The 23,731-nt window shown below is 46.8% G+C and overlaps 2 protein-coding genes across 7 annotated transcripts in view; one reads left to right on the top strand and one right to left on the bottom strand.

Annotated features, from left to right (window-relative positions):
- Positions 1 to 14: 14 nt before the first annotated feature.
- unc45a (unc-45 myosin chaperone A) lies at positions 15 to 12,155 on the bottom strand. The gene is made up of 19 exons (XM_060061634.1): positions 11,984 to 12,155; positions 11,584 to 11,776; positions 10,696 to 10,871; positions 10,498 to 10,587; positions 10,063 to 10,230; positions 9,420 to 9,588; positions 8,857 to 9,027; positions 8,068 to 8,239; positions 7,279 to 7,579; positions 6,887 to 6,981; positions 4,824 to 4,965; positions 4,058 to 4,198; positions 3,429 to 3,556; positions 2,689 to 2,755; positions 2,469 to 2,582; positions 2,208 to 2,323; positions 1,718 to 1,835; positions 1,330 to 1,485; positions 15 to 951 (listed from the first exon to the last, which is right to left on the bottom strand). Exons 1-19 carry the CDS (start codon positions 12,005 to 12,007, stop codon positions 655 to 657), a joined length of 2,838 nt encoding a protein of 945 aa, XP_059917617.1. The 5' UTR covers positions 12,008 to 12,155; the 3' UTR covers positions 15 to 654.
- Positions 12,156 to 13,864: 1,709 nt separating this feature from the next.
- Positions 13,865 to 23,731, top strand: part of man2a2 (mannosidase, alpha, class 2A, member 2) — a 35,866-nt gene continuing 25,999 nt past the window's right edge. Inside the window, exons 1-7 of one of the 6 annotated variants that reach the window (XM_060061627.1) lie at positions 13,865 to 14,031; positions 18,150 to 18,330; positions 19,041 to 19,298; positions 19,750 to 19,894; positions 21,108 to 21,279; positions 23,067 to 23,194; positions 23,434 to 23,607. In XM_060061627.1, the coding sequence (XP_059917610.1) occupies positions 18,199 to 18,330; positions 19,041 to 19,298; positions 19,750 to 19,894; positions 21,108 to 21,279; positions 23,067 to 23,194; positions 23,434 to 23,607 (1,009 nt within the window). In that variant the 5' untranslated portion in view covers positions 13,865 to 14,031; positions 18,150 to 18,198. Of the gene's footprint in view, positions 14,084 to 14,717; positions 15,055 to 18,146; positions 18,331 to 19,040; positions 19,299 to 19,749; positions 19,895 to 21,107; positions 21,280 to 23,066; positions 23,195 to 23,433; positions 23,608 to 23,731 lie in introns of those variants that run through there. The other 5 variants (XM_060061626.1, XM_060061624.1, XM_060061625.1 and 2 more) reach the window with 5 other exon arrangements.

Raw genomic sequence — 23,731 nt, 5'->3', positions numbered from 1 at the left:
GGAACAGTGTCATGTGACATGTGACGTCATTTTATTATCAATTTTGATATGGTATCATTATAGAAATTAAATATCATACATTATATATATGTGCACTTTAAAAGTGGATAAAAAAAAAAGGTGACTACTACAACGAATGTCCCAGCAGAGATAGAAAAAACATCTTCAGTCATATTGTGTTAGAAACACGCCTGCAGTGAAATGGTTGTGCGCTCCATTACAACAAATAAATGCAACCGATGAAGGAGTTCATTGAAAAAGGAAAGTGTGTGCAAATTGGTTGCACATCGATTAAAGTACAACGGAATGAAATAACCAGCAACATTTTTTTTCTCTGGAATGAAATAGCAAACAAAATTATAAAAACATCCAGACTTGTAAGAGTACATCGCAGGTAGTGTAAGACACATCAGGCTGCTTCTAATAAAAGCCAATTTCTAAATGATGACACACACGTGTTAGAATATGTGGTACAAAGCATATCTTTGCTGCACCTATACACTTTGGACACACACACACACACACACACACACACACACACACACACACACACACACACACACACACACACACACACACACACACACACACACACACACACACACACACACACACACACACACACACACACCCCTCCTCCGCGGGGCCCGCCCCTCACTCCTCTACGATGCGGGCCGCCCCGGCCTCCCCGCTGCTCTGGATGATGCCGTACTCTATGGCCTTGTCCAGGCAGCTCTGCGCCGTCTTGGCGATGGGGTCCGGTGTGCCGTTGCCGTCGCCGCCCCCCTTGGCCAGCACGGAGAGGATCTCCAGGGCCTCGCTCTCCATCAGCGTCTCGGCCAGGCTCCGCTCGGCCGTCATCAGGTTGCGGGCGATGACCACGCCGCGGTGGCGGAGGTCGCCCACCTCGCTGAGGAGCAGCGCCTGCAGGATCTCCAGCCAGTGGGTGGTCTGAGGGGGGGGGGGGGGGGGGCAAGACGGAGGAAAGGTAAATGTTAAATGGACTGCATTTATACAGCGCTTTTCTAAACAGTGGCCACACAATGCGCTTAACAATTATCATTGATAATTAAAAAAGTAAACTGTTTCTTTGCCAGAGTGAAGGGTTGTGCAAACAGTGTGGCTCCGGACGCAAGTCAAGTGTGTTGAATTATGAAGCCCTTTAATCACTGCGACGGCCTTCCGAGGGCTTCACCAATAAAACGGGCTCGACTTCCTTCCAATGCATTTTTCTAATTTCCATAATCTCCCCAAGCCCCTGTCTCTCAGGCCACATTGGGGGCGGGGCTAGTGGTCACTTCCTGTCGGGCCGGGAGGTGATGCGCTCACCGTGGCGGGGACGCGGGCGCAGAGCTCCGGCTGCTCGGCGGTGAGCATGGCGAGGGTCCCGGCGGCGGCACGCCTCAGCCTCTCGTCCTCCTCGCCGCTGTAGAGCACCAGCAGCTTCAGCCGGTCGTTCCCCGTCGCCAGGTAGAGCTGCTGCACCTGAGGAGCACACACACACACACACACACACACAGGGTGGGTGAGATCCACAGCAAGTGAGGAAACACAAACAGAAAGAGATCATTTAGGAGACATGAGCTGTGATGCCAACCTTTGACACACACACACACACACACACACACACACACACACACACACACACACACACACACACACACACACACACACACACACACACACACACACACACACACACACAGGTTGTGTTTACCTCTGTGCTGAGGACCATGTTACACATGCACTCGGTGGCGGCTGCACGGACCAGCTCATGCTCCTCAAACATGTAGCCCTCCATTTTGGGCACAGCCTTCTCCTGGATCATTTTCTGTCTGGAAAACACAACACTATTCTATTATTTATGGTAATGGCATGGCCGCCTCTATTGCTGTGGTCCTGGAGAATAAAATTGGTATGCAAGGTCACTTATATTTCACAATATAAATGTAATTATGAGTAACTCATTATGAAAACATTTTATCATTGACCTATAAAGGGTATCGGACATTTTAGCACTCTGTAAATGTTGATGTAAATGTTGATGTGGGAGTATTTAAAGCAAACCAAAAATGCTCAATCGACGAAAAAAAATCAAGAGGAAGTGAAAAAGGACAACATTTTTGTTCCTCCTTTCACATGCCACCTGCGGGTACATGCGGGCATCTTGCCGTCCTGTAAGCGAAGAGCTCCCCCTAGTGGCTGACCTGAGACGCTCGCTGATGCCAGCCAGGTTGGTGAGCGCCATGAGAGCTTCAAAGTTCTGCAGCAGGGTGCACTCCAAACTCAGCAGGCTGATGAGGGGCCGGACCACCTCGTAGATCTAAAGAAGAGACAGACATCGTTGTAGAGAGAGAATTTTAATAAATAAGTGTACAGAGAGTTATCAATTTGGTCTTGTCCTCGTTGAGAGAGAGAATTTTAATAAATAAGTGTACAGAGAGTTATCAATTAGGTCTTGTCCTTACCCGTTCTCCGGGGAAGGCGATCTCAGGGTTGGATGTGATGGTGATCTTGGCCAGAGCTTGTGCCGATTTGACCTTTCCTACCACCGTGTTGTCAGACGCCAGCGGTATCAGGGCCTGCGGAGCAGCGAGGGGTCAGAGACGATACGTTGCGGTTCGGTCTCAGGGTTATCACCCGGGCAGTACAGTGCAGCCCCGGGGTCAGCTCCGGGGTCAGCCCTACCTTTCCTCCGCCCTGGGCCACCACGGCCCCTCGGTCCTGCTGACGATCCACCAACGCAAGGAAGGCCCTGATGTGAGAAGGGACGGTTAGGAGAGTGGTCCCTAGACGAGACAAAATGTTCTGAGAACAGATGACCCCGAGAAGGGTTGTTCTGAGACAAGATGTTCTGAGAACAGTTCTCCTGAGAAGGGTTGTTCTGAGACAAGATGTTCTGAGAACAGTTCTCCTGAGAAGGGTTGTTCTGAGACAAGATGTTCTGAGAACAGTTCTCCTGAGAAGGAATGTTCTGAGACAAGATGTTTTGAGAACAGTTCTCCTGAGAAGGAATGTTCTGAGACAAGATGTTCTGTGGAACTCGGTTGCATAGAGAAAGAACACTCAAGTTGTGCTGAAACGATGAGTCAGTTCCTCGCTTGACAGACCATCGATGGATCACTGTGATGTTTGCTTTAGTCGTTATCAGGAAAAAAACACCAAATTCTGTTTTGTTTGCAGCTTCAGGAAAATGTTGTGTTTGATCCAGAGGAAATACTCTATCACACTGGGTTTATTTTGCTTGGCAAAGACACAGCCATCTCCAGGCTTTGACAGTGAGGTATTTTTTGGCGTTATTTATTACATCTTCTTTAATAAAAACGACCCTGAAGCTCATTGAGAAGATGAGCGAGCGGATGAAGCAACACTGAACCCATTGTTGGTTATGGCCCTGTTCTCGGAGGGGGAGAGAGGTGGGGCCTTACCTCGCAACGCACTCCCGGCAGGACTCGGTGAGTGCGGGGCTCTCGTGCCTCACCATGCACACCAGCGCAGACACCACGCCGGCCTCCAGAAGCTTCCCCAGCCTCTTCTCCACGTACGAGGCTTCGTCCTGACACGGGCGACACGGAGCGTCATAACAGCAGCACGTTAGAGTCAAGGAGACTGTATTTTAGTGGAACTTCAGGAAACGAAGACTACATCTAGGGAATTTAGCTTTATCCAGAGACTTACAATAAGTACATTTGTCAGAAGAAGGTGAAACAACAATATCGCTACAGTAAAGATGTTCATAGAAGATAGAACCAAGTTTCAAGCTGTAACAATTGCTGGGTTAACTCATTCCCCGTATACAACAAAGATAGCTAGGATAGGATGCTAGGTATGCTTGGTACTTTTTTTTAAGTGCAAGGATGTACAACATACGATAAGTGAGAACATTAAGTGCCAGGACGTACAACATACAATAAGTGCGGAATAGGGGTGTGGGGGGGGGGGGGGGGGGGGGGGTAGGGTTTAAGGCTATGCAGAGTCTAGGGATGAACTCTGAATATAAGACAAAGACTATGCTATCTATAAGCTGGAGGGGTCGGGATAGTTTTTAAATGAGCACCTTGGGGTGCTCTTCGGGCACGTGCTGCTTTGCATATTTTGCCAGCTCCAACATCTGCGGGTCGGGCTTCTCCACGTCGTAGCTGTTGGTGCAGTTCACCAGCGTGGAGCCCACGGCGAACAGCACCGTCTTGTCCTCAGACTGCAGGAGCGGGAGGGGGGAGAGTTATCAGACACGACGGTGGATCATATGGTGATGTATTATGCATCCCACCGGAGGAAAAGGAAGATATTAGATGTTTTCATTAAATATATGATACATCAATGCACAATATGAATCAAACAAAGCCTTATTATTAAATTCAAGATTCAAGAGTTGTATTTGTCAGAATCATACAAGTATACAGTGAAATGGAAAGTAGGCACAGTATGACGTACAGTATAAAAGTACATTAGTACAGTATTATGACATAATTTACAATACTGCATTACTAGCAGATGGTAAGGTTAAACTTCAGACAATAAAGCCAAAGTGTCCTGACTGTTTATGAATGAATGAATGAATGAATGAAAGAAAAACAAATTAGATTCTTCAATAAATTCTTTCCTACGCTCCATATTGAAACCAGATTTGTTCTCCAAATAAACGTTGCGAACGCATGTCACTCAAGTACCACTCAACTCAATCAAATAGTGTTAACAAGCTCTTGCAATTTAACCAAAGTGCAAAATGCCGCCTGCAATAATTCCCTAAATTGAATGTGAAAAGAATGAATAAAAACGTGAATGAATAAAAAGGTGCATTAAAGTACGAAACGGTGTCTGACCTTAGCGAGTTCGAACATGGCCCGCAGAGCGTTCCGGTCTCCAACGAGGTCCTCCTTCACGTCTGCGTCGAAGGTGAGGTACGCCAGGCCTTCCACGGACCAGCGGCGGGACGTCGCCGGGAGGGCGTCGTTACACAACCACCTGGGAGAGAGACAGTCAGAAGGGAGTCGTTACACAACCACCTGGGAGAGAGACAGTCAGAAGGGAGTCGTTACACAACCACCTGAGAGAGAAGGGAGTCGTTACACAACCACCTGAGAGAGAGAGAAGGGAGTCGTTACACAACCACCTGAGAGAGAGAAGGGAGTCGTTACACAACCACCTGAGAGAGAGAGAGAAGGGAGTCGTTACACAACCACCTGGGAGAGAGACAGTCAGAAGGGCGTCGTTACACAACCACCTGGGAGAGAGACAGTCAGAAGGGCGTCGTTACACAACCACCTGGGAGAGAGACAGTCAGAAGGGCGTCGTTACACAACCACCTGGGAGAGAGACAGTCAGAAGGGAGTCGTTACACAACCACCTGGGAGAGAGACAGTCAGAAGGGAGTCGTTACACAACCACCTGAGAGAGAGAGAAGGGAGTCGTTACACAACCACCTGAGAGAGAGAGAGAAGGGAGTCGTTACACAACCACCTGAGAGAGAGAAGGGAGTCGTTACACAACCACCTGAGAGAGAGAAGGGAGTCGTTGCACAACCACCTGAGAGAGAGAGAAGAGAGTCGTTACACAACCACCTGAGAGAGAGAGAAGGGAGTCGTTACACAACCACCTGAGAGAGAGAGAAGGGAGTCGTTACACAACCACCTGAGAGAGAGAGAGAAGGGAGTCGTTACACAACCACCTGAGAGAGAGAAGGGAGTCGTTGCACAACCACCTGAGAGAGTCAGAAGGGAGTTGTTACACAACCACCTGACATAGAGAAGGGAGTCGTTACACAACCACCTGAGAGAGAGAGAAGGGAGTCGTTACACAACCACCTGAGAGAGAGAGAGAAGGGAGTCGTTACACAACCACCTGAGAGAGAGAGAAGGGAGTCGGTACACAACCACCTGAGAGACAGAGAGAAGGGAGTCGTTACACAACCTCCCCGGAGAGAGAGACAGTCAGAAGGGAGTTGTTACACAACCACCTGAGAGAGAGAGAAGGGAGTCGTTACACAACCACCTGGGAGAGAGACAGTCAGAAGGGAGTCGTTACACAACCACCTGAGAGAGAGACAGTCAGAAGGGAGTCGTTACACAACCACCTGAGAGAGAGACAGTCAGAAGGGAGTCGTTACACAACCACCTGGGAGAGAGACAGTCAGAAGGGAGTCGTTACACAACCACCTGAGAGAGAGAGAAGGGAGTCGTTACACAACCACCTGAGAGAGAGAGAAGGGAGTCGTTACACAACCACCTGAGAGAGAGAGAAGGGAGTCGTTAAACAACCACCTGAGAGAGAGAAGGGAGTCGTTACACAACCACCTGAGAGAGAGAGAAGGGAGTCGTTACACAACCTCCTGAGAGAGTCAGAAGGGAGTTGTTACACAACCACCTGACATAGAGAAGGGAGTCGTTACACAACCACCTGAGAGAGAGAAGGGAGTCGTTACACAACCTCCCCGGAGAGAGAGACAGTCAGAAGGGAGTTGTTACACAACCACCTGGGAGAGAGAGAAGGAAGTTGTTACACAACCACCAGGGAGAGAGAGAGGGACAGTACCCTTAAAATCCCTGGACTCACGTCCTTTTTAATATACATGATATAATAAGATAAGGGAGTACTTTATTGATTTAGTTAATTAAAAATACACAGAAAATATGTTGATATGCACGGAAAGAATAGAAATGTGGATGAAAAATATATTATATAATGATGTTATGGTCGGTATAGGAGTGAGTTAGTCAATCTTATTCCTGAATTGGAAATTAAATATCTCTATCCTTCTCTCTAGACATTATTGACAGTATTTGCTACATCATCGTAGTCACAATACACACACACACAATAGGAGGAGTACAAATGTGGATGCGTAGGGAATACAAATAAAGACCCAAACTGGGTCATGATGTCCTACTTCCTGCACTGCTTGGCGAGCTTCACCGTGGACCCCTCTGCAAACTGCTTCATGCTGAAGTCTGTCCCTCCAGCAGAGCCCAGCTTGCACAGACCCTGCATGGAAACCATTTAAATAAGTCATGATGAATCATATAAATGATTCCTCATTATAACTATTAAAGTAAATAACTAAAGATTAAATTTACCGATTCGACTCGGTGCATTGCAACCCCTTCACCTATAGCAAATTAGAAAGCTAAAACGTGTCTGATTAATGTGAATAAATATAAAGATAAATAAACTGATAAAACTCAGATAAAAAAATGGGCGGGGCTTGATCACAGACTTGAACTAAAAAACGAAAACCTTTTTTAATCTAAACCTTAACACTGCTGTTGTTTCCGTACGTACCACCAGCGCCCTGACGCGTATGCGGTCGTTCTCGCTGTTCTTGTAGAGGTCCTTGAGCAGCGCCACCCCGTTGGGCGTGATGAACGACGCCCTCTTGGCCTTCCCCGAGGCGTGGATGAGCGCCTCCACCGCCACCTGCTGGTGGCTCACGTCCCTGGAGGCGCACAGGGCGATGACGGCGTCCATCATGCCCGGGACCTCCAGGGCCTGGTTCCCCGTGTCGCTGGGCCCCTGCAGCAGGGTGGAGGCACTCTGGATCGCCCGCAGCTTGCTCTCCACGTCCGGCCGGTTGAAGTGCTGCCTGATCGGAAAGGAAAAAAAAATCATTGCACTCCTGATCATCCCTGGCGCAGGGGTCCCCCACTCTACGTACCTCCTCAAGATTTCTTCCTTGCTAATTAATAGTAGTTGTTTTCCCTTGCCCTCATGGGGGCTAGGGTCAGGGGGGTTTCATCAACATATGGCCCGTTAAGCCCTTTGAGACTGTACCTGTGAATAAGGGCTATACAAATACAATTTTCCAAAAGATTTACATTTACGGCATTTAGCCTCTATCCAAAGCGACTCACACATTCACACACAGATGGCGGGGCCAAACATGTAAGGCGACAGCCAGCTCGTAGGGAGCAGTTAGGGTAAAATAAAAATATAGGACATTTAAAATAAATACTAAAAAGATCAATAGTTGGCGCTAGTGTATCGATTCTCATATCGCACGACGAAGGGTGACGATATATATCGCCAGATCGATATTTTGTCCCACCCCTATTCATCGGTCTCCCAACTCACTGGACGTAATCCTCGCAGAGCTTGCTGAAGTTCTCCCGCTCCTTGTCGCTCTTCAGGTCGTCGTACAGCTTGCTCAGCAGCACAGAGCAGCTCATGTTGGTGTTCTCCGTGAGCGCAGGGCCGTGGTCGAGCTCGGGGACCGTCCCCGCCACCTCCAGGATCTGTTTCAGCCCTGCAGAGACAGACCGGCGCCCGAGACCCCTCGGTGAAAAGGAGACTAGTGATCCCGCTAAAGAAGGAATCCCTTGGATAGGTTGAAACGAATGCAGCCGTCAATGCATCTTTAAAGTCAGACAACTTTCAGCGGACCCTTGTACTGGATATTTGAGACTTGGCATGTCTATTATCATTTGTCTTATCGTCTCTCTGTTGTCTATTGCTCGTCTGTCGTCTCTAAATTGCATGCCGGGTCACATGTCTTTATGTACCGTAATCCTCGGAACATGCAAAGGAAGTTCCTAACGTTGTTTAACCCTAATCCTAACGTGCGTGCCACTTGGGACTTGAGACTCAAGACTTTGTCTGTGTATATAATATTGTATCTGTATGTATTTTTTGCACTTATATATTTGTTGAGGAGGCCATTTGATGGCCCTTAATGACTTCTACTCGTGCTCTGATGCGAGTAGAAGTCACAACACTTATTTGTCACAACTCAATATCAACAATCAACAATGACATGTGCAATGTCACTTTGTACACTCATATAAAGAAACAACAACAAGACATTGAGTTAAAGCCTGCATCTGGTGTTTCCTCCAGGAGGTATGCAAGGGGGGGGGGTCGTACCCTGGTCGATCACCCACAGTGTGACCGAGTTATCGGGGTTCTTTTGGCATTTGCGCGGCACTTGTTTCACCAGGAGGTTGATGGCGCTGTCCCGGCCCGGTCCGGACACGGCGGTGGCGGGCAGCATATCCAGCAGGTGGCGTAGCATGGAACGCAGTTCTCTGGACGGCTCTGAGAACACCAACACTCATCCATCAATCAGCAGCCATAGAACCCTTCAGCTCCTCCCCCATCTGGACGGGCGGGGAGGGCTTTGAGTTGGACTATGGAACCTTCCCTACCCAACGTACGTGTAACAATCTCTGAGCATTCGTCATGAGTTCTCACATGCAAAAACCATGTACTTATGCACCTATTGTAAGTCGTTTTGGATAAAAGCGTCTGCTAAATGCCCTAAATGTAAATGTATGCAGCTTCTATATATTATATTAATTGATTTACATAATTGTTGTATGTCTTCGATAAAGAGTTCTAAATTGAGAACCACCATGTTAATCAGATATTCAGAAAGACTGAATGAATGTGAACGAGAACGTGACAATTGAATGTGACTCCGGTCTCACCAGCTAGCATGGCCTCGTCCTTGCCTCTGAAGTCCTTCCTCATGTCCTGGGTCAGAGCCTCGAACATCACCTGCAGCAGGTGGCAGGCGGCCAGCGAGACGGCAGACGCCCCCGTTCCCATGACGCCACAGAGCTGCTGCATGCCCAGCTCGTTCACGATGGCCATGGTCTGGGAAGGAGCGAGGGACAGCGAGACCTTTCGTTGATGCTCTGTACTGTATCTGGGCGGCAAGTAGCTCAGGAGGTAGAGCGGGTTTGCTGGTAACCGGAAGGTTGATAGGTTGATCCCTGGCTTCTCCTAGCTTAATGTCGAGGTGTCCCTGAGCAAGACCCCTAACCTTAACTGCTCCCGACGAGCGGGCTTTGCCTTGCATGGTTGTCACCGTCCGTCGGTGTGTGAACGTGTGCATGAATTGGTGAATGTTAGGCAACACTCTAAAGCGCTTTGAGTGGTCACTGGTTAGGAAAGCGCTGTATGAATGCTAGATCGAACCAGCAACCTTCCGGTTTCCAGCCAACACGCTCTAACCACCCGAGTGACCTTCCGCCCACTCCTCTACCATTTCCATCCTAGTCTTCCCAGACCTTTCGTCGAAGACACTGTGGCGCCACGCAACGACCCGCACACACGCAGACGACTCACCCTGGACTGGTGTCCCGTGCACAGGCCCACCAGCGTGCGGAGCGCCGACAGCAGGATGTCCTCCAGCTTGGACTCCAGCAGCCTCTGGATCAGCTTCACGCCGTCGTTACGGAAGATCTGCTCGGCGCCGGCGTCCTCCCGCGACAGCACCACCAGGTTCTGGGCCGCCTAGACGGTTCCCAGGGTCATTGGTTTTGTTCGAGTCATTAATGGCCGTGAAATAGCCTCCTCAACTAGAGGTGTTCCGATACCGATTCAAGTATCGGAAATTCCTCCAATATTGGTAGCGGTATAACTCTATGCGCCAATCCGATACCATCACCAGACTAGCTCATTTACTACATAGAACCTCACAACATTACGGGGTTAAACTGCGTTTGTTAATGGTCGGGGGTGGAAAGTCGGGAAGGGAAATGCTAAACACTAAACTCTTACTTTCTGTCGGTCCGAGTCGGTCGCCGACGCATCCAAGAGGAGGGAGAACATCTGCTGCACGCGTGCGTCCGTGGAGTTCATCTGCTTGGCCTACACAGAGATGAGGGACCCCCCCCCCCCCACAACGAGTGTTAGCTCCTGCAAGATCTCCTCCACCTCCTCCTTCACCGCTCACTGCTCTGAGAAACACCTCCGCACCTTCTGCTGGATCTGCGCTCCCAGCTCTCGCAGCAGGTCTTGGAAAGCTCTGTTCTTGGGCTCCAGTTGGGCACACTTCTGGGAGTCCTCGAAGGCTTGGTTCAGCTGACCCAGCTTCTGGCAGGCCTGGGCCCTCCGGAACCGGGCCTTGACGTCACCAGGGTCTGTGTCCAGGGCTGAGGAGGAGGAGGAGGAAGACTTGTTGTTCAGAGATCACCTAGACTCTGCGTAGCCTCCCCCCTTACCCATCGCGTCCACCCTCCCAGCCCTCTTACGCACTTATTGTGTTTGGTACGTCCTTGTACATTACAAATAGTACTTAGGGGTTAACCTAGCGATTGTTAGTGCTTGGCACTTGGTTCTATAAACATCCTTACTGTACTGAAAGCGATATATTGTTGTTACTCTTTCTTCGGACAAATGTACTTATTGTGAGTCGCTTTGGATGAAAGTGTCTGCAAAAGGCCCTGAATGTAACGGTAATGGGAATGAGGTGTGCACAGTAAAGCAAGGCTGCTCTCCCATACGGTCCCAATACTTAGGTTGGACCATTCTGGTCATTTAAACGTTTAACAATTTTGTGTTTTAACCAAAATAGATTTTGCCAGATATATCACTGTGAAAACTAATATTTGTTTGTGTATACACAATACCTTTTCATGAGTTCAGGTATCTATAGCTTATGAATCAGCATCAACCCATATGCATTGATGTGGATGTACATGGGGTCTTGTATGTGTGAACTGAAAAAGACGGGTTTGTGGGTACTCCTGCTATGAGAGAGTGGGTTGAATGCTCTGATTCTGAAGATACTTTTAGTAACATTTTTAAAAATTATTAATAAGATCCTAATTTTTTAGGAAAGTGTTACTTTTTTGTCTGACCAACCTTTAGAAGCATCAGCCTCTGCCTTGGTGTACTCCTCGAGCTTGAGGTAGCATGCAGAGCGGTTGCGATGCAGAACAGCCCTTTCAGCCTTGCAATCGCTGAGCTTTATCGCCTTGCTGTAACAACAGGCAGCACCCTTCATGTCCCCAGCCTTGAAAAGGGTGTTCCCCTCATCCTTCAGGGTCGCAGGGTCCTGGGTAAAGTTAAGAGGAAAGATGTCCATGCGGAGATTGGATAATTTAAAGGAAATCATCGTCAATCGTGCTGAATCCCATTTATTCATTACCAGCATCTTGTATATTTAAGGAGATCTGATCGCTGGTCTAAACCCATAGATCCACTCCATCTATGGTATGCAGTGGCTTGCCACACATAGCATGCTTTTGTGTGTTCTCCTTACCTTTTCCTTCTCTTTGTTGCTCATTTTTTATTCGATCAACGAAATATAGAACGGGGTAAAGAAGCAACAGTGCGTTTTTAGTGTTATTTAAAGATTACGTGAGGGAAAAACTTCTTATCACAACACCAGTTCCTGGTTGCTGGGAGCACGGTGATGACGTTTGACGGCAACCACGCCCACATTCTCCCTCATCATTACCGTAAAAGGCTTGAACGATGCGCACACGCTATAGGTGGTGCGCACATTCACACACACACACACACACACACACACACACACACACACACACACACACACACACACACACACACACACACACACACACACACACACACACACACACACACACACACACACACACACACACACACACACACACACACACACACACACACCTTTTCACGTGTGTCTGCGTAAAATGCAATATGTATTCTTGCAGTTCAATAAGTATGCAACATAATAATGGTTTTTCAACATTCTTTATTAATAAGTTTGGATACCCGGAGGGCTAAATATTTCTTGTTCAGTTGAATCCAAGGACAGAGTGAAAACACACACACACACACACACACACACACACACACACACACACACACACACACACACACACACACACACACACCAACGGCACTCCTTTCTGAGTCAAAGAAATGACTCTTTGGGAAAGTAGGCTACGCAACAGTAAAAGGCATCGCATTTCTTGAAGGAATGTGGATTCGTTGACGTCTGGTTTCAGGTGGCCATTGTTCACGTGTGTTTAGTGTCTGGGTTACCAAGCCCCTGAGGGACCAGGAATCAGGACCATCTTGTTCCCCTCTGTCAGTCCCGCATGGCAGCTGAGACCTCACTCAGAGAGTGAAGTGCAGATATCCTACCTCTTATTGTTACCAAATAGTGGTATTGTTTGATAACCCCAATAATAACTCCAATATTGTGAATTGTATAAAATTATATATATCATATAATAATGAGAAAAAAGTGGTAGTAATAATTATAAAAATAATTATAACAGACGGTATGTAAATAAATGAATATATATATATATATATTTAAATTTAATTTATGTAGCCCATTTCACATTACATAATTATTATACGCTTCTGCTTTTTCAATAAACCAATACAAGGGTATCCGCATAACTCTTACATTATCCATAAATGGCAGGTAGACCCAATCAGCAGAATATTAGGACAGAGAATCACCAAAGCCATACAGCCATGCAGGCAAAGAAAGACTTATAAAGGAATGATCCTGGCTATGAAATAGAATTATTTGAGAGACGGGTGTTGGCCTGCATCACCTCGGACCACGACCAACACTAGTTTGCCTTCAAGGCCAACAGATCCACTACGACACCATCACGTCAGAGCTCCACAGCTCTCCCCTACCTAGAGATGTCTAAAACCTCAGGAGGCTGTTGGTCGGAAATTGCTTGGCGTTTAACTCTATGGACTCTAAACAAACTTCTTAACAAACTGCAGACCCTCGTTCAATCAATAACTCTCTCATGAGGGACCCCAGCATGTCAGGCTGGGCTGTCCAACCTCCTCCACACTGGCATCCCACAAGGCAGTGTTCTCAGTCCCCTCCACTACTCCCTTTACCCTAACGACCGCACTCCCCCCCCCGCAGCTCCAACACGTATCTGCAGACAACATGAGCTTAGCGGGTCTGATATTGAATAATAACCCAACATCCTAGAGCGCTCAGAGGTTCAGTCGCTGTCTGCATGGCGCAGGAAACACGACTTGGACTTCAACCCAACCAAAAAAATAAAGAAATCCTTATCGACTTCAGGGAAAACAACAAATAAACCCACTGCACTGGACTTTGGATCCATGGGGAGGAGGAGGAGGTTCAGCGGGTTACCAGATTCAACTTCCTGGGAGTCCGATACATCTGAGGACTTGACCTGGGGCTTGAACACCTCCCGCCTGGTCAAGCACAGCCGGCAGCCGCCTCTTTTATCTGAAGGACCCTGAGGCGCAACAGGCTCCCCTTAATAACAGCTGATCAGCTTCTACCGCTGCACCACCGAGAGCATCCAGGTGCACTGTTGTTCAGTCTGGTTCTGTAGCTCCACCGAGGCACACAGCAAAGGCAAGCAGTGGATAGCCCAATCTATAATAACTGTTGCTAGTGCAAGTGACATGACTGTCAGGTGAATTGGTTAATTGGAGAGGACTATTCATTATGTTGGACATTTATTCTTATTTCATGCTGCTAAATGGATGAATTATGCAGAACTAAGTTTCATTGTGGTTTATCATGCAAAGACAATGCAAACCTAATCGAATCTAAAGGAATTTCTAAACTCTGGAATTTCAATGACTTACAGTATGTGGTGGTCACATACTTGCAGTACACTGTAGACTTCTTGTTAATAATCAAGCGGACTACAGTGTTTGGTTTGGTTCTCTCTGTTGTAATCTAACCTCGTTCACAAGCGTTATATGCCACAGTAGAATGCGTGGGACGGGATGCTTTAAATGAGCGTTATGGGCGGGACTTTAAATTCCCCGGGTTTAGCGGTGAGAGGCGAGAGTGGCCAACTTCCGGTAGTCTGATAACCGTTTCCGTGACAGGTTTTGGATATTGCTTCGTCCAGTATTTATATGTTATATTTTATGTGTTTTAATACTTCAAATATTCTCTATTTATTTTCCTTGATTTTTTTCTCCTGCTAATTCTTAATATTCTAATTTCTCTTACTTACTCCGTGGACTTTCAACTGCCGTACCCAGCTCCCAGGAAGTAAAAGACCGGACGTTGCGTGGCAGTAGACCGGTATAACACCAAATGGCCCGTTCCTCTCGAAGCCTAAGTCTAATCACACACCGACTCGTCCGCTCCCACAAGGCTTTGCTGTTCAGTCCTCCTCCTCAGCCCTAGCTAGCGCCTCGGCTCTCTCTCTATGTTTAATTCATTTGCTGATCTGCCATTGGGCTGAAATGGCGTAGCTTTACCCGTGTACCTCCCCTCCTACCTGGGACCAACACACCCGGATCCCGATGCACACAATCGGATAACCACAGGACAAAACGAGCGATCCCAGATGAAAGTGTGCTAAGGTAAGGTGTACGGGGCAGCTAGCCACGTAGCTAAAGTTGTGGTGGCTGCTACCAGAATGCTAATGTTGACATTGGTTGCGTTCTTGAACGTGTTTAACGCGGCTGTCCGTCACGTCAGTCTGCCGGATAGTGTGTTCAAGGGTTGAGGACTTGAGCCTGATCGTATGTGTGTGGACCAGCTCCTGGGAGGGGTGGACGTGTTGATCCCGGTAGCAGGACCACTAAGTTGTGATGGGTGGGAGGGGAGGTAGCTCCACGTAGCTGGGTCTGGTCCACAGCTGACAGGACTGTCTCCTAGGTCTGTCCTCCGAGGTCTGTGTCCCGAGGTCTGTGTCTGAGAGTCTGGGTCCCGAGGTCTGTATCTGAGAGTCTGGGTCCGAGGTCTGTGTCCAAGTCGGGTGATACTGTGATTTGTGTTGGAGGATCCAAGCAGCTGTCACAATCACGGATACGTGGTGTTGGGTTGCATGTTTCTTATCGGATGGTCTCCACTAGTTTACCCTCTTTAGGGTGAGGGTGCATTGATGTGTAACTCGTTGGGAAGCGTTACTCAATAGTTGAATAGTCTACCGTACTTTGTGTTGCTTTGGATACAAACGATCCAGACACAGTGGCTCGTCTGGGGTTTGTCAGATGAGCTTACATGCATGTTTTCATATTTACCTATACACTGTCCATAAACTCAGTTCCTGTTTTCTGGATGTTGAAAAGCAGTTGAAAGCGGTTGATGACTGTTTTTTTTGACACATTGCACATTGTTGTTATCCATGTGTGGTTTCAACTGAAGCGATTTTACTTTGTGAAGCTTACACGGCCGCCTGCAGAACATGGATCAGATTAAGATTATGCAGGCTTTACTTGGAGAGAGGGAGTGAGAGAAGGGGAAACACCTGTTCCAGAGATGTGGGGGAATCCGGTCCCAAAGGGCGCAGTCTGGTTCTTACAGAGTGAAGTAGCAGCAGTCCCTGGGTAGGGTGTTGTGGGCGGGGTCGTGTGTGTCTGTTTAGGACACGTCGAATAAAGAAGTACATGGCAAGCGTTCATTCACTCTACCGTCGCTCCTGGCAATGACCCCTGGCCTGAAACGACCCTCACTTGGTTAAATATATAATCTACACACTCAGACTGTACATGATGGATCACTTTTTGTTCAGTGAATTATGAGTACAGACAATGCTTGCTATTAAAAGTGCTTGCTTATACTTTATATTATATATATAAGGTATATCACATATAGTGTGTATTATTTATTATTAATGTGCAATATTTAATATATATATTGTTTATTAGTATTAGTACATCAATGCCTGTATTATAAGGTCATATTGTTACATTACACCACGGCATGCAAACAATGTTAAAATATAACCGCAAGAGGTGATTAACGGGGTCCGAGCAAAATTAAAAGCAAAAAACACACTAATGGAAGATGTATAAATATAACATAATTGTCCTATTTAAGGAAAGATGTTCCACTTAAACCTGAACTGCAGCCTTATTCACATGGTCAAAATGTCTATTGATAAGCACACAACATCCAGAAAACTCAAAGCACACATTTCTCAAGTGAATTAAGGGCTTTCTTAAAAGTGTAGAGATCTGATAATTTGCACTGTTAATGGTATCCACCTAATGATAGCCGTATGGTAGTTATACAATAACAAAATTGTCAAATAGGCCAAATGGGTTGAGACTGTGGACGGACGTTTGGCTTTTCTATGAAATTTTGGGAAAAGTAAAACATTTTAGAGCAGAAGACCACGGTGAAAAAGATTCATCTGATTTTATTGATTAATATGATGAAGGAATTTTGAGTCCAGGTCAATCTAGTAAGTCATTTATTAAGTAAGCTAGTTCATATTTTTTTAAATAGCGCAACCTTTGGGTGCAGTACCACAATTTGGGTTTATGGGTAGTGGGGGTATTGGTATCCACCTAATAATAGTTGTATGTTTTTTTTTTATACAATAACAAAATGGTCATATAAGGAAAATGGGCTAACTTTAATGGCCAATATTTCTCAAATGGAACTAAATAAAACAAATTATGTTCAATGATTTTTGTGGGGCTTGGTCTAAAGATTTTATGTGGCGATTTTGGTAAATTTTTTATTATTTTTGTAGCCTGTGAATTTTTTTATCATGTTTAGCTTTAATATGGAATTGTGGGAAAAGTAAACATTTTTACGGCATGGGTTTACAGGGTTTTATAAATGCATCTGATTCTAGAGATTAATATTCGGAAAGAATTTTGAGTCCAGTTCAATCTGGTGAGGAGAAATAAGCCTAATTCATGATATTTTACAATAGCGCCCCATTTGGGTGCAGTACCACAATTTGGGTTCATTGGTAGTGGGGGTTATTGGGTAACCATACCAACCATACCTGAAGCTTCACTGCTCGGACGCCTAATAATTCCATACAACAGTGGGCAGTAATTACATTTACCTACTTGCCCACTATCTTTATCTTTTGCAATCAAAGCCAAGGCAAAGAGAAACTTGCAACTGCTGATTCTTTGCATGTCTCTACTGACACAAAAAGGCCTTTTCATCCAGACAACTGGGTGGCCTTGAGGCAACTTTTATAGGGAGCGAAAGAAACACGCCGGCTCTCCCTCTCTCCACACTGCCTGGAAGTGAGCAAGAGTCGGTTACAGCTGCACTAGAAGATAAGACGCTCTTCTGGGATTCAAAGCAGAGTAGAGGAGCTCAGATGGACTCACAACCATGCCCACCATTCTAATCAGACAGTAGGCTCCCTGTTTAAGCCCCACCCTCCCTGCCCCCCATCCTGCACTCTAAAAGGTGGAACCTCTTTCAACCAAACGCCTAATTTCCTAATGCCATCCATCCCGTCTTGCTGCCACTACCGCTACAAGTCTGCTGTGCCGTTCCCTCAGATCTCGGGGGAGAAAGCCGGGGGCAATACGGATGAGCCACCAAACTGTTGGTAACAGTGGTTCATGTGTTCAGAGAGAGAGAGAGAGAGAGAGAGAGAGAGAGAGAGAGAGGGAGAGAGACGTTCTGGGTTTTTCTGCCTCCCTGTGCTGAATTCTGCTTGTATTTCCTTCCCCGCGTGGTGTCCTGTAAGCAGCGGCTGTGGACCAGGTCATACGCGTCGTGACGTCGTCTGGGGGTAAAAGATGAAGCTGAGGAAACAGGTGACCGTGTGCGGCGGTGCCATATTCTGCGTGGCGGTCTTCTCGCTCTACCTCATGCTGGACAGGGTCCAACATGACCCCGCGAGGCGACAAAATGGAGGAAACTTCCCCAGAGTAAGTGCATCTGGTGCTGCTGTCTCTGTAATGTCATCGATACCTAATGGGATGCTATTTTTAAAGCACTTTTTTGGTTTTACCTTCTTTTTTTTTTACTTCTCGGGTTGTGTGTGGTAGAGACTATAACGGCCGATCTTGAGCTGTGAACAATAAGGTTATTTTAATAACTGGACAGTGGAAGGGTAGACAAGTAGATGCATCCAATAAGGCACAACCGTGAACCTTCCAGTGGTTATACAAACTACACCACAAGTAGGAGGACGTGAACGATTTCCTTCGGTTTGCATCAAAGCGAAACACTCCTGGCCTTAGTTGTTGATTTCATATTTTTGAATAAATCATGTTTCCTTAAATAGCGCCCACTTATTTCCCACTGTAGCCTCTGAGGCATTGTACTGCTTTAGTAAGCCATCATTATGGAAATTAACTGAGTAGACACTGCAGTGTTATTTAGTTCAGTTTTTCCATTAGACTGCTGAAATATTAAGACTTTCGTGACTCTGCAAGAGTTGCATTTTTTCATCAGTGAAAGCACGCATTATAGTCTTGATAATTTCATGGGTTTTAAAGGCTTTTATTATTAAATACATCACGCTACTTAAACGCACCGCAGTAGGGAAACGTGGATCTGTATTCATCGCCTACGTCTCTAAATGTGTAACACAATGTCTATATATAACATGGGGGTGTATTTTTTGCTACTCCAGAGTCAGATCTCTGTGCTGCAGAACCGGATTGAACAGCTGGAGCAGCTGCTGGAGGAGAACCACCAGATCATCAGCCACATAAAAGACTCTGTGATGGAGCTCACGGATACGGGCGCCGTGTCGCCCAGCGGCCACCTGCCCTTCCGCAGTGCCAACGGCTCCTGGGTGCTGCCCTTCGACGGACGGCCCTCCTTTGTCGCCGTCAAGTCCCAGGACTGCCAGGTCGCCGTGGACAACCATGGACAGAGTGACCTCCAGGTGAGTGAGTGAGCGTGTCCGAAATGGAACAAAACCGGGGTTGCGGTCAGGGCTATCTGCAGACTCTTTTCAAGAGCAGTATCAAAGGTCAGGTGCACACATGGAGGGCGTATCACCCTCCTGTCAAACTCTTATCCAAGCTGTCTTTGTTGTGTACGGGGAAGGGTTATCATAGCGATTGTTAGTGCTTGCTACTTGTTTCTATGAACAGCCTTACTGTACAAACAGCGATATATTGTTGTTTCTCTTTCTAATGATAAATGGTGTTGGTATGTAATTGTATTTTGTTTCTTCATGTTGCACGGCTGTTTTCTTTAAATACAACCCCGACCACACCCTTATGGGGAGAAGTTCAACTCCAGGCCTCCCAAGTCACATACAGAGTCATGCATGTGCAACCAGTTGGGCAAGGTGTGCTCTGCACCGTGAATGACGCGTGTTTACCTTTCAGATGCTGGATGTGTACTCCCTGCTGAAGTTCGACAACCCTGACGGCGGCGTGTGGAAGCAGGGCTTCGACATCACGTACGAACCGGAAGAGTGGGACAAGGAGCCTCTGCAGGTGTTTGTCGTCCCCCACTCGCATAACGACCCCGGTGAGTTCTCCCGGTCGCTCGTACCCACCACGGGGAGGGCTCCAGGTTCAACTGGAAGGCTCTGATATGGGTCACAAGCATGCAAAACATACGTAGTACGGCTGATTTTTCTTTTCGTATTCTAGCCGTACATTTCCATCAATCCCTGCGTGTTGTTTCCCTCCAGGAGTTACAAACGGATGTGAAAACTTAATGTCGAAGTGGATGATGCAATTGATCGATGCCATAGACTTATCACTTGAGTCCATAAGAACAGGGATTATGGGACAGCTGTCCTATTGCACATTAGTTACATGATATTTCAAAACATCAGAGTTGAGGAAGGCGTATGACCTCTTTTTTGTCCTGTAATGACACTCTAAGGGGTTATGGCACAATATAAACACAGAAACCAACATTGCTGAGGCAACAGCCCTTGATATTCTAGCTGCCCCCATCCCAGGATATAAACAACATACAACCCATATCCAATTTACTAATTAACTAATGAACCCTTATATTAACAAAGGACAGGGAAACCAACCAAAATGATAGGACATACTAGGGATTCACTGAAATAGTAACCAAAAAATAACCCACGGCGATAGGTCATACCAGTCCTTGCAAAGTTGAGTGAAGGAAATGACCAGAGAAGAGTAGGAGACGTCTCCTCTGGTGCCAAAGACGGTCGGCTCCCGATGGGTTCATTCTGGTTTGCATCAGTGTCTTCCTGTGGTCTATTGAACTGCCTTAGACTCTGAAATGATTTACAAGTCTGTATGTCAGCTGTAGGCACACACACAGGATGGTGTTGTTACATTCTCTTTGTCTATTCCATTGTAATAACTTTTATTGAAGTGTATCATGTTGACTTTGACTTCTGCTCCTGGTTGTAAAATCCAGTCTCACATAAGCGAGACAGAATGTGTGTCTGTCCTCTACGTTATGCATTTATTTTTTGCCATCTAATGTGACGGCCATCAACTACAGCTTTATGCATAACTTTTTCTTTATTGCTTTATCGGAAAACCAATCCACAAACTTTATACATTTAATTTGACTTTTTTTTGTTTGGTTTTCCCCACATGAATCAACAACAAAGTAAAGCATTTCTGACTGACACGTGTCAATGTACAGTACATTTAGTTATACGCAGTCGGTAGTAAAGCGCAAAAGAAACTGTGCGCACCATCAACAGCCAATCAAAGCCCACCCTTTTGTGTCCATGTGACAGGATGGATCAAGACGTTTGACAAGTACTTCCTGGAGCAGACGCAGCACATCCTGAACAACATGGTGCTGAAACTTGGCGAAGACCCCCGCCGGAGGTTCATCTGGTCGGAGATCTCCTACCTCTCCAAGTGGTGGGAGGGCGCGGACAAGCAGAAGAGGGAGGCCACACGCAAGTAGGTCCAAGCAGCGTCCAACGCTAGTGTTGTTTCTGAGTGGTTTCCGATACTGCTATTGATACCGATACCGATACCAGTCGAAAATTCCTATGATACTGCCTAAAATGCAGTATCAGGGAATCAGCGAGTACGCAAGTCTATGCGCTGATCCGATACCATCACGTGACTAGCTCATTTTCTACTCAGGCAGGGAACATCGCAAACACAGCAGTGTAACGCTACATGCCCACTGCACCGTCAAGTCAACGGACGTGGGAAGGCGTGGCTGACGGATGGGGGAGTAGTCTTTGCAGAGGCATCCGTCAGCCAATCAAATCGCTTCGCCGGGTTCTTCCCGCTTCTTCCTGCTTGTTGCGATGCAAGATGACCTGCTTTCCTGCTTTCCAGTATCGTCAGAGCCCGAGTCGCGTCACAGTGCTTAAATTTGCATACGCGATGACGGATGACGGATCCGTCGCTGCCGAAAAAGTTGAACATTTTTCAACTTTTTGACGGAGCGGACGGATCCACAATGCATTGCGCGTCCGTTGACTGATCCCCATTGACTTTGAATGGGGACGGACGCGCAATGCATTGTGGATCCGTGCGCTGAAGGTAAAGCATTTCTGTCAAAAAGTTGAAAAATTGTCAACTTTTTCGGCAGCGACAGATCCGTCATCCAATCAGATCACGTATGCAAATGTAGGCACTGTGACTCTACTCAGGCTCTGACGACCCTGGAAACCTCCCCCATCCGTCAGCCACGCCTTCTGAGTCTTTTGACTGACGGTGCAGTGGGCATGAGGCATTATGCTGCGTTCGCGAACAGTCGGAGGTGGAAAGGCGGAATGGAAAACGGTATCCTCCCTATGTGCGTTAGAGCCAAGTCGGAAAAACATGGATGCTCACTCTTAACTAGAAGAATTCAAATGTATTATTCTAATTATATATATGAAATGTAAATGATCTAGTTCTGATTTTATTTTTATTTTTGGACACCGTGACACCGTGAACCGACTATACATTGCCGGCATCGTAAGAAAACCGAAAAGTGCTATTAACAGTTACAATGCTAGATGCTGTATTGGTATATACTCAGTATCGGCCCGACATTCAAGTTCCGGAATAGGAATCAGTATCGGGAAGGACATTTTTTTTATCTGAACATCTCTATTCCTCCCACTCCCATGATTCTCTTATACTCCTCTGCTTTCCATATCCAAATGGCCCACAGATAAACCATACAAACCGATTCGGTGTCTTCCTCTTTCGTCTCTCCACACAAATTAGTGTCTGTGTTGTTGCTATCTTATTTGTATTTATCATTATTATTTGTGTTAATAATGATACGATTTTCCTATAGTTGCGAGGGAAAGTGCTTTGTTTCCAAAGTTGCTAGGGAATGAAGGAAGTGAACATAAATTTGTAGAAGTTTTTTAAAAATGCTTCACATTTGTTGTTGTATTTTCCGAAGCTTTGTGACGTTATCCTGAATTAGTGCAGACAACACGTAGTAATGGCAAGTAAGCTGCTTTTCTTTCTGCCTTAAGTATCTGTAGATGGACTTAAGAACCCGGGGATGTTCTGAGAATAGGTCATCTCCTTAACACGGGCCTCAATGGCCACCACACCCTTTTGCAGTTAATTAGGGGATTATATTCTCTTGCCATACTGAGGGCCGGGGCGTCCTGAAATGCGGCCCGTGCACCCCTTTGAGACTGTGATTATAACTGATTAAGGGATAATCAAACATAATGACTTGAAAATTGAGTTGCCACCTTGTTGTCCAAATGTTCGTCCGACAGACTGGTGAAGTCGGGCCAGCTGGAGATCGTTACTGGCGGATGGGTGATGACAGACGAGGCAAACGCGCATTACTTTGCCATGCTAGACCAGCTCATCGAAGGACACCAGTGGCTGGAGACCAATCTGGGTATGGCCCTCGCGTACGGCTTTTCTATATCGCTGCGGCGCAATCATTTTCCCACGCCACTCCCTGTAGCTATACATTCATCAGCCTGTGCTGTGCAATTCAGCTTTTCCGTGTAATATTATGATTGTATTTCGTTGTGATCTGAATGTGTCCCTCCCTGAGTCATGCGCCTTGAGTAGCAGCTGTAAGGAAATGCATGTTCTCAGTTTGTGTACGTTTTACCGTACATTGCGACCTAGGTGTGAAACCCCAGTCAGGGTGGGCCATCGACCCCTTCGGCCACAGCGCTACCATGGCCTACCTGCTGAAGAAGGCCAACCTGACCAGCATGCTGATCCAGAGGGTCCATTACTCCATCAAGAAGCACTTTGCTTCAACGCGCAGCCTGGAGTTCATGTGGAGGCAGTCCTGGGGTGAGTGGCTCCCTGAGGCTGGCTCCCTGAGGCTGGCTCCCTAACCCTAACCCTAACCCTAACCCTAACCCTTACCCCACACAACACAGCCCTGGCCCTAAGCCTAAACCTAAACCTAACCCTA

The sequence above is a fragment of the Gadus macrocephalus genome, chromosome 9, assembly GCF_031168955.1.
Source record: "Gadus macrocephalus chromosome 9, ASM3116895v1".
Taxonomy (NCBI): Eukaryota; Metazoa; Chordata; class Actinopteri; order Gadiformes; family Gadidae; genus Gadus; species Gadus macrocephalus.
The sequence above is the reverse complement of the archived record's forward strand: the minus strand, read 5'-3'. Positions and strand labels throughout refer to the sequence as shown.